The sequence below is a fragment of the Pipistrellus kuhlii genome, unplaced genomic scaffold (genome assembly GCF_014108245.1).
Source record: "Pipistrellus kuhlii isolate mPipKuh1 unplaced genomic scaffold, mPipKuh1.p scaffold_m20_p_7, whole genome shotgun sequence".
NCBI classification, from domain to species: domain Eukaryota; kingdom Metazoa; phylum Chordata; class Mammalia; order Chiroptera; family Vespertilionidae; genus Pipistrellus; species Pipistrellus kuhlii.
In genome coordinates, this window is record NW_023425573.1 from 32,590,632 (window position 1) to 32,601,133 (window position 10,502).

Here is a 10,502-nt window from a genome sequence, read left to right on the forward strand (position 1 = left end):
TTGTTGATTTTCTTAGGAGTAAACATACCCAGCTGTTGTTAAAGCAACTCCTTTAAGGAGGGAATGCGGTAAAAACCGGCTTCCTACAGAAAGGAACGAAAGAATCTGGGAGTCTTGCATGTAGCTAGCTGCAAAGCAACCATATCACTTTTTAAATTGCACACACTGTTCCCCCCACTTTCTAATAACATTATCTTCATTAAACTTAATAGATCCCGAATAAAAATATGTTTTTTTGAGAGAAAATAAGTTTCCAATCAAATCATTCTTTTGGAAAAAGTATTTAGTCACAGCAATATTGAGTCCTTCTGCTACACTGGCATATGTGATGGAAATAATTAGACTTACTGTGATTTTCAATTTTCTTTTATTAAAAAAGGTAGCTGAATAATATTAAAGTTATAATTAAGAAAAAAGTAAAAAAATATATATATGGGAAATTCAAGATTTTCTTCACTCCAAAGTCATTATTTTGCCTTAAATTTCTATTTCTGTTAATTTGACAGACTTCAATTTATTAACAAATTTTAACATGCAACAGCACTATGTGATGCAAGACATAAAAATATATGAGAGTCCTTCTTTCAAAAGGAGACTAACTCCTACCAAAGGTAAACAAGTAAATAATTACAGCATATTACCTAGCATATTAAGAATTTGCAAGTGTGTTGAAGCAACAATAAGTTTACTAAGAAATACAATACTTAAATTTATCAGTAATGTCCAAGTGCCAAGAAAAATCCTCATGATTTCTGAGGTCTACATTGATGCCAAAAGTTAATTAATTAATTAATAATAAAATAATAAAAATTCACCATTGGTATATGACCACAGTCGGGTGGAATGGAAAATACCTTCCCTGAAGTAGTTCTGTATTTATCTGTTTTACAAATCAAGCTTCCAATTACAATTTAATTTTTATAAAAAGGTAGGCCCAGGATATTTTTCAGAAGAGTTGAAAATAAAATGACGAGATGAATTCATGAGACAGAATTTTGTTTTATAAAATAGAGTGTATTCACATAGCTCACACTTTCTAATATAAACAATACCAACAATTAAATGTATAAGTAAAAAAGAAAAACTATAGCTGTGAGTTTACAATCCAGTAGTACTGAATAGACAAGCAACAAAGCTATGTCAATATCACATGCTGCTTTGATTACGAACTGCCTTCATCCCCAATTAGAAAAACCTTTCAAATCTCTCCTTAGATCACAGATAAGGAAAGAATACTATGTATAGATAACTAAACTATAACAATCCAGAATCTAAATTTTACTAATATTGATATAATCTCTTTCTTCGTAAAACTGCAAATTCTTACAATGAAATATTTAAAAGGGAAAACAGCCATCACCCTTATTTTAAGGTTTTTCATTATAATTTCCTGGACAGTCAAAGCATTCTCTACTGAACTGTAAGTATCATTAACCTTATGCATATTCCTTTAAAAGGGATATACTATTTGTTTATTTTTGCTCAATTTTCTTATGTTTTCTTTTTTATTCAAGTGCTAAGCCACTGCTTTTACTAACATCAAACAACTTCTTGCTGTCCTTAATAAACAGGTGCTGCACTGACTGACTGAAGTTATTCAGAAGGTAGGACAATGATATGCTGCAGAAAATGCAAGCAAGCGTGAGGGAAAGCTGCAAAGCCACCTCTTCAGCTTTAATCATGCTGTGGCCACTTTATGGAACCGATTTATAACTGTTACAAAACTAAAACACATTAACTCATCTGCTCCTCCCAACACACCTAAATGGGGTGTCATTTTACTCTCCATTTTACAGCCAAGGAAACTGAGAGACAGAGCTATTTGATAACTTATCTAAGGTAACACAGTGAGTAAGCCCCAGAGCAGGGATATAAACTCAGACAGCCCAGTGCTTTTCTTTCTATTCTTTCTTTTTTTTCTTGATTTTGTACAGAGAAGAAGGGAGAGATATAGAGTTAGAAACATCGATGAGAGTCCTCGATCGGCTGCCTCTTGCACACCCCCTACTAGGGATGTGCCCGCAACCAAGGTACATGCCCTTGACCGGAATTGAACCCGGGACCCTTCAGTCCCCAAGCCGGCGCTCTATCCATTGAGCCAAACCGGTCCCGGCAGCCCAGTGCCTTTCAAACCTCAATGTATATACAATTCACCTGGGAATCGTGCTTAAATTCAGATTAGGATTCAGTGCTTCTGCAGTGGAGGAAGGCAAGATTCTAACAATCTCACCTAAGATGCAGATGCTGCTTGTCTGAAGATCACTCTTTGAGCAGCAAAATATTAGTCTATGTTAAAAAATTATGGTAAATGGCAATAATCCTCAAACAGAGGTAGTGTTCATCCACAGACAGAGGCATATGACTAAATCAAGAATTTCTAACTTCTGGTTTAGAACTTAATTGCTCCTTTTATTCATTATTTTTTAAAAGAAGGAAGTTATTTAGCAAAGTGTGCAAGTATTATAGTATCTGCTTTCAGGTTTTGCTCTATGAACATATTAATACTCTAACTTGATACTGTAACACCTTCCAATAAACTGTTTCCATATCTCAAAACTATTTACAAATGTCCCTGAATGTTTACTTTAACGTTAATTCAATCTGAACACATTAAAGAATATTCTAAGAATGTATATTTGTCTCATATATGTGGGAAAATTTAGGATTTGAGTTTAAAAATCCAGCATCTTTCTGTATTTTTGTACAAGTGATAACTGAGAGGATAAGAACACACTTTGGGAAACAGGTGGAACCTAAATGTCTGAATAGCACTTTACTCAACAATTCTAGTCAGTCGCTTTCTCTAAAAACATACGGAAATGCCCAAAATACAATTTCCCTTCATTCTCATCAACTATTTATACCCTTCGTAATCTAGATTACAGTATGTAAAAAGTATAAACCAAAGCCACAAAATATTATGCCTTTGTTGAGGATGTTTTGGCCTTAGGCACTTCAATACCTAAAAATTGAGATGCCATCTAATCACTGGAAATAAACAGTTTAGCAAACTTTTATACTATCAGAAAAAGAAATATTAATACCCTCAAAATATATTCAAACAAGTTTAAAGCCACACATGTAATTCAACAATTAAGTCTACCTTAAGATCACCCTGAGTGTATACAATATAGAGATGGCTCTATAACAACTAAAGAATCTTTTACTAATTCAACATAGCAAATGATTTAAGAGAAATTTTAAACTGAATAATTTGGATTTTTGCCGCGTTTTCTTGTATTTCATTCAATATTTTCCTAAATGTACACGGATATACTTTCTTTTCTTCCCTGAGATACAATTAAATCTGTCACATACTTTGACAAACTTGTAAAATCATATTCAAAACCATAATGGAATTCTGATTACACATGAAAGTCAAAAGAATTGTTTCATTAATTTCAATCAATATGAATTCATATGTGCTAGAATTTATAAATATAGAATCCCGTTTTTAATAACATAAATGAAGAAATTTAAACTATATATTCATTACAAAGATAAAATTCTCACTGATGACCTTGTGAATCACAAAAACACTAGTAATGTTGTGTTTAATATCTGATGTGAGTAAAAATATAATACAAATTTGGACTTAGCTGTCAAAAATCCTAAAATGTCTCCACTAAACACTCAATTCCTGGACGATGACTGAATAATTCCACCCCAAAGAATCTTAAGACATATAATAAAACACACAAAAGTATCTGGATATCTTTGTCAGGCATACGGAAGACTGTCCCCAAACTACCAGTCTCCTACTAAGACACTTACATCCTGTCTGTTTTTGCTTTAATCAGATAGTCACAAAGAAATGCATACAGGGGTGGGTAAAAGTGGGTTTACAGCTGTAATACAAATAAATAATTAAATAATACAATAAACTGCGTTTCACATACTCACAACTGTAAACCTACTTTTGCCAACACATATATGCTAAAGAACTGAAGAACTGAAAGATGTCAATTGCAATGGTTAATGGTACACGTAAGTTATGACAAGGGAAATCAAAGATGACGTATTTCATGTTATTGCTCACAAGCAAGCCCAAAGGTTTGCTACTTCACTAGTCTTATCATTAAATGTGAAGCGTTCAGGAACCGCAATGAAAACAGAAAAATAAAGGGAAAAATAAAAACAAGTTAACTTTCTGTCTCCTAGAGAGATTCTACTTCCTCTAAAATAATCCTCCTTGACCACGTGGAACCATTTCTGCATTGAACTGTACAGCTCTATTCCTTCAGCAACTGCAATGCTACACTACTGCTCTAAAGACATTCAACACGTGCCTAGATTTGTACACTAGTACACTAGTTTGGGTCATATGCAGAAAATAAACAGAAACTTTTAAAAATGTTTGACCTTATGTGCAATTTTATTGAAGAGTTTTGAATGGACAGCGCTTTACATCTTTTAAAATAGGAAATACCAAAATACACTGCAATTTAAGTAATTATTCAGAGAGCAAGAGCAAATTTAACTTGACCCCTCTCCCTAAATGGCTACAGATTTGACTGACATACCATTTAGACGCCTAAAAATATTTTGATTTATCTATCCACTAAAGCAGTGCTGTTAAACAGAAATACAATGCAAAGCCACATATTAAAATTTCTAATAACCACATTAAAATGGTAAAAATAAAAGTGAAATTAATTTTAAATCATATTTTATATAACCCAATATATACAAATTATCATATCAACATGTAATAAAAAATGTTTTTAAATTGGTAAGATCATAATACATACTTTCCTTTGTACTAAGTTTGCAAAATCCGATGTGTATTTCACACTTAGAGCGTATCTTATTTTGGATTAAATTGATCAACAGCCACCAGTAGCTAGTGGCTACATTACTGGACAGCGTAGGTCATAAGTAATACTTTCAGATCTGACATGCCACTAACTGTTTAAATTATTTTGCATTCCTGTTTCCTTTTGGAACTGAAATAGCTGATTACAAATATAAGCAAAACTGTTAACTCACTGGATAAATCTGAATCCGATCACCTTATCCGAGGATCCGGTTAATACACATAGAAGAAAGCAACTGGATTTGCACCCTATTATATCTCAAACATACTTCAGAGATGGTTCTCATCATCGCAAGTGAACACAACTTGTAGCAAAAATATAGGTAAGACAAGAAAACATTCTCATATCAAACCATAACACTGCCTTGTTTCTAGCGGCCACTCTCACTTTTGAGCACATATCTCTATGCAAGTTATCTACAACACTGTTTTCTAAGTTTGATGAATTTCAAAAGCCATAGAGTCACTGTTGAAAAACAAAGCACTAAGTAAGAGGAATTGGAAAAAAAATGTTATCTTAATGCACCTTACACCAACCAAGAATCTTAAATTATTCTACGTGAGTTTCACTGATACAAATTCTTCCCACAAATTCCAATTCATCCACTGCTTCTCATACACATATTTCAAGTACCTAAATTACTGAGAATTCTTCTAAGTAAATAGGACATTTGATTAAAATGTAAATAATCCCAACAATATACTGTCTCAAAAGCAACTAAAACCATTAGCTTTTAGCACTTGAAATTTGTCCTTAAGGCAAGTTAATGAGTAAATCAAACAGAAACAACTTATACTCTTGTTTACTGGATTTACATTTTATAACACATTCGGTGATCTCTAAATTTGGAAGGTCAGTTCAGATTGCACACAAGCAGTAACTTTAAAGCTCAGCAAAAACTGTAGAAGTTTCTGCAATATACTTCTGAATAAACACACTACAGAAATACTACAACTGGGGGGAAAAAAAATCAGCCCCGTTCAACTCAACCTCAGTAAAAAGCACAAAATCAGTACATTCACACAAAGTCCAAAATGTGTATTACATGCTAAAACGTATCTTTCCTCCCAACTGTATTTAATTCACCCTAGAAAATTTTTATTTAATCCACTTGCAAAGCTGGAAAGAAGCAAATGCAGCCTCTTCTGCAGCACACACATCCAAGGACGATACATCAATCTCTCGATATTTTTCCCACAATTTGAAATTAAATCAACAAAATGTGTTTCTTACCTGCAGTTAGGAGGAGGATCAAGGGTTATTTCAGCTAGCTCCTTCTGAATTCTGTTAGTGAAATGAGAACAGACAAAAAGGATTTGAGATAGTCTACAGAACAACCGGGGAATTACACTGCCCTCTACCACCAAGCAGTTAAATGCAAGGCTGGCTCTGCCTTCAGTAATGCTAACATGGCTGCTTCCTCTTTGTTCTCAGAGGCATAACCCAAATCCCTCAACAGAAACTTTGCAGCTTTTCTTCTCACTTGCTACTGTAAATAAGTAAGACATTGACACCTGTTTTGAGAAGTAGTCCTCCACTAGCACTCAGCAAAGGACCTAAAACCTGTTTTAAAACACTTTTTACCAAAGAAATTCTCTCTTCAAGCTTATATGCAAATGAGACAAGAAGGGAGGAGGGAAAGCACTGGAATATTTGACAATGACTTCAAGTCACTTTTACCAAGGTAAAAACGAATAAGCTACTGCTCTCACACAGTAATAGTTCTGACAGTATTTTATCTGTAAAAAAAAAAAAGAAGTTTAAAATTTACAATTGTCTTTACCAGTGAAAAACTTCCAAAGGACTTTGGCATCATTTTACCTTATCTGTTTTCCCTGATCTTAAGTACAGCACTTAAATTTAATAAATTTGGGGGAAAGGAGACAAGAAGATATACTATAGTGCTTTGAGAAAAAGGGGGGGGGGGTGTCAATTATTGATTTTACTCCAATTTAAAATGCTCTCAAAGCTTAAGATGTTGAAAATGTTCCTCAAGAAGATTACAATAAATTGACAATCATTGTAAATTATTCCAAAGACTGCTGTTATTTAATAAAATAGTCTCAAGTAATTAACAGTTGTTGATACAAGAGATGAAAATGCACAGGAAAATAAGAGTACTTCTGAATCATTACAAGACGCCAATATTTGATCATTTTTATATTTTCGTGATCAATAAAAATCAACAAAATGTCAACACTGACCAATACTGTAGGTACATTTGATGTATAATTACTACAATTCAGGGATATTCCACTACTGCCACTGATGGCGTCCCACTTGACAGAACATTACTTTCACCATCACAGGTAATAAAAATTAACAGGAGACAAATGATCTTTCACTTATACCCAACAAAATATGTTTGTCCTGCTGCTGAGCATTAAGGTGTCAAGCATATCCGTAGGTTTTACAGGGAAAAGACACAAGGACAGTCTAAGTTTTCAATCACCAAGTGCCATCTAAAACTGTAAGTAGCACTTACCAGTTTTATTTGCCCTCACAGGAATTCAGAGGCATAACCATCATTTAACTACAAAAAAGTAATACCTGGAATGCATGACTTAATGTCACATGTGAAAAACAGAAAGCCAGTGTGAAGCAGTTTTTAAATCTGCTTTCCAATATAGCGGAGACCTTGAATTTGCCAATTTCTAGCCAACAGGATGGTTTCTGATCATTGAGTTCCATGCAGAGGCACTGCTGATCTATATAGAAGTGTCCATTTCGATGAAGAAGAGTGTGACTCATAGAAAGGAACATCCCCAATGTACCAGGGCCAATCGGGGTTCACCAAATTTTCCTTGCCAACTCCTTCAACAATCTGTCAGGGTGTCAGTCCAATCTCTACTCCAGGACGCTGTCCCAGAGGTTCCCAGAGTACAGGATAAGTTTGCTTAAAAAGTGTAATTCCAGGGAGGTGGCTTATGGGCCACCCAAAAAAGGACAACTCCTTCTAGCCCAAATGACACAGAAGGAAATATGTTTGAACTGCTTGCTCCTGATGTAAAACCACCAGCACAGCGCCGGGCCATGGGGAAGGGACACCCTGACAATGTGCTAACCCCCTCGCCTGACCCGTTACCTTTTAGCGCTAGTGGACAGCTTCGCAGTGGTTTTGCTGGACAGTTTGGTGTTCTTCTTCTGCTGGGTGGCAGAAGGTTTCCTCTCTTCTTGTTCCTCGGGCTCGGGGACGGCTGGGTCCCGCTGGTCTGCGTCTGAACTTCCACTGCTGGTGCTGGGGCTCTCATCGTCCGACCTCTGCCTATCACTGGACATCTTGGTGCAGTTAGTCCTTGGAAAACTTTTATAAAAAGGAAGAAAAAAAAAGGGGGGTGGGGAGAGGAAATGTGAAGTCTACGAAATAAGCCCATCGCCTTTTCTTCCCCTTAAATCGCCTTTTATAACGAAAACGCTTGCAAAGCGTCCCCACCAGCACAGCATCGCCCTGCAGGGCTGTGCAGGGCAGGGGATGCGCCTCATGCCTGCAGCAGCAGCAGCAGCAGGTCAGGGCTTTCCCCGAACTCAAGTTAGCAAACCCACTCGCATTTTTCCCCCCCTTCTTCTTTTCCATCCCATCCCACCCCACCTCGGACAAACTATCAATTGTCTACTTTCTCAGAAGGCAGCACGAAACAGATTGGCCAGGGAAACTTGGGCAAGCGAGCATTCATAACATATGACACGCTGTAAATAACAGACCTCGCTGGGGAGGAAGAGGGGGGAAAAATGCTAGAAAGTCACTAATAGCGTCTCAATATTGACACACTTGACACGGGTCGGAGCTACCCGATTCCCTTCCCGGGAGGAAAAACATACCCTGCTCCTCCTCGCCCATATGCTTAGTTAAGGTGGCGATGCCTCCTCAGTGCACGGAAGCTCTTTAAAACCCAACACTTAGGAATTTTAAAAAGAAAAAAATATATATAATCAACTACCGAGCTGCACCCCCGAGCCGTCCCCGCGGCCAATCGCGGAGGCTCAGCCGGCCCAGCCCGAGCGGCCGCGCCGGGCGCAGCCGGAGCCCAGCGGCACCTTCTGCACCGCTCCCCGCGCCCGCCGGGCTCCTCGCTCCATGTCTACATCGCGGACCGACATTTTGTCAAAAAAAAAAAAAAAAAATCACACGGGGGTTGGGGGTGGGGGGTTAAAAAAAACAACACATCGGAGAGGAAAACAAACACAAAAACAAACACACAAAAGCCCCCCCCAAGAAGTGCAACAAATTTCCGCGCCCGCGGAGGCGGCGGCGGCGGCGGCCACGCAGCCCCGCGGCCCTTTGTGGGGAGGGCGGGCGGGCGGGCGGCCCCGGGGGATGCGGGCGCCGCCGGCCCCGCCGCCCGGCTGGGCTCCGCGGACACGGGCGGCGCGGGCGCCCGGCGCGAACAAAGCTGCCGCCCCCGCCCCTCCCCCGCGCCGCGCCCGCCGCCCCCACGCGGCCCCGGCCCCGCCGCCGCCGCCGCCTTACCTCGGCCGCCCGCCCGGGCCGCTCGCGCGCCGCTACGCTGTGGGGGAGGGCGAGAGGAGGGAAAAAGCCTTCCTTGAGGAAATGGAGGCAGCCGGGGGGGGAAGAGGGGGGGGCAGGGGAAAAAAGAAGCCGAGGAGGCTCTGGCCGGGGAGTGTGGAACATCGAAAGTCGGAGGGGGGCTGTGCAGTGCCGGGCTCCGGCCGGAGGGTGGCGCCGCCCCGCGCCTTCGGGGAGAGGAGCGGGGGGGAGGGGGGAGCTCGGCGGGGCGAGGGCGCGAGCTCCCGGCGAGGCGGAGAGGACGCGGGGGACCCCCGCGCGCTGTGGCCGCCGCCGCCGCCCGGCCCGGCTCCTCCGGCTCCGGCTCCGGCTCCGGCTGCTCCGGCCGCGCCGTCAGCAAGTTCCGCGGCGGCGCGCGGGGGCGGGGCGGGCGCGGCGCGCGTGCTCGCGGGGCGGAGGGGCGCGCGCCGCCGGCGCTCGGCGGGCGCGAGCTGGCCCCGCGCGCTCCCTCCGCGCGCCTCCCTGCGCTCCAGGGGGAGGGGGGGGGGTGCACGCGGCCGCCCGCGCGCGGCCGGGACAAAGAGCGCGGCGGGGACCCGGCGCGGTGGCCCCGGCCGCCCTGGGCCGCGGAGCCGGTGCCCGGGAGGGCGGGGGCGCGGGCGCCGTCTCCCGGGGTGGCTTCCGGCCTGAGCCCGCCTCCAGGGCGAGGCTGCCCATTGGACTACCCGCCCTGGGCCCCGGGTGCCTTTAGGGCCGGGAGGGCGGACAGAAATCATCCCCAGGGTTATTATTAGCCACATCCCCAGCTGGGACCCTCGGACCCCCTACTCCTGGGCTAGGGTCCCGGGCGCATGGTGGGAAGGTTGCAACCCCCCCCCCCCTGGAAGGCTGGAGGCTAAGGTGTCCTTGAGGAGGCCTGCAGGTGGAGGAGAGCTGCCTCCTGCCCCTCCTGGGAGCTAAAGGGGCGAGAGGAGGTCTTGGGCATGGAGGGAGGAAAAGGGAATTCTAGATTATGGGACCTGTCTCTGCTTTCTCTTTGGCCCTCACAGTCTGTAAAAAGGGGACAGTCGTTTGGATGTTTTGCAAACTTAAAATTCCAAGGTTTTTTTTTTGTTTGTTTTTTTAAATGGCCTGTTCAAGATTGATTGAAGTGGAAGAGAGGGGTTAGGGGCTCCAACCCTGACAGTTTGCTGCTGCGGCACTATTCTGACATGCATGCT

The 10,502-nt window shown here is 41.9% G+C and overlaps 1 protein-coding gene across 3 annotated transcripts in view; it reads right to left on the reverse strand.

Moving 5' to 3' along the window:
- Positions 1–9,654, reverse strand: part of UBE2E3 (ubiquitin conjugating enzyme E2 E3) — a 73,346-nt gene extending 63,692 nt beyond the window's left edge. For 2 of the 3 annotated variants that reach the window (XR_004984923.2, XM_036421414.2), the window contains exons 1-3: positions 9,286–9,654; positions 7,903–8,121; positions 6,051–6,101 (exon numbers count right to left, since the gene is read on the reverse strand). Coding sequence is in view for 2 of the 3 variants with exons in the window: in XM_036421414.2 (XP_036277307.1) it covers positions 6,051–6,101; positions 7,903–8,096 (245 nt within the window). In the remaining variant the exon portion in view is untranslated. Of the gene's footprint in view, positions 1–6,050; positions 6,102–7,902; positions 8,122–8,636; positions 8,653–9,285 lie in introns of those variants that run through there. The other variant, XM_045575260.1, reaches the window with a different exon arrangement.
- Positions 9,655–10,502: the final 848 nt, after the last annotated feature.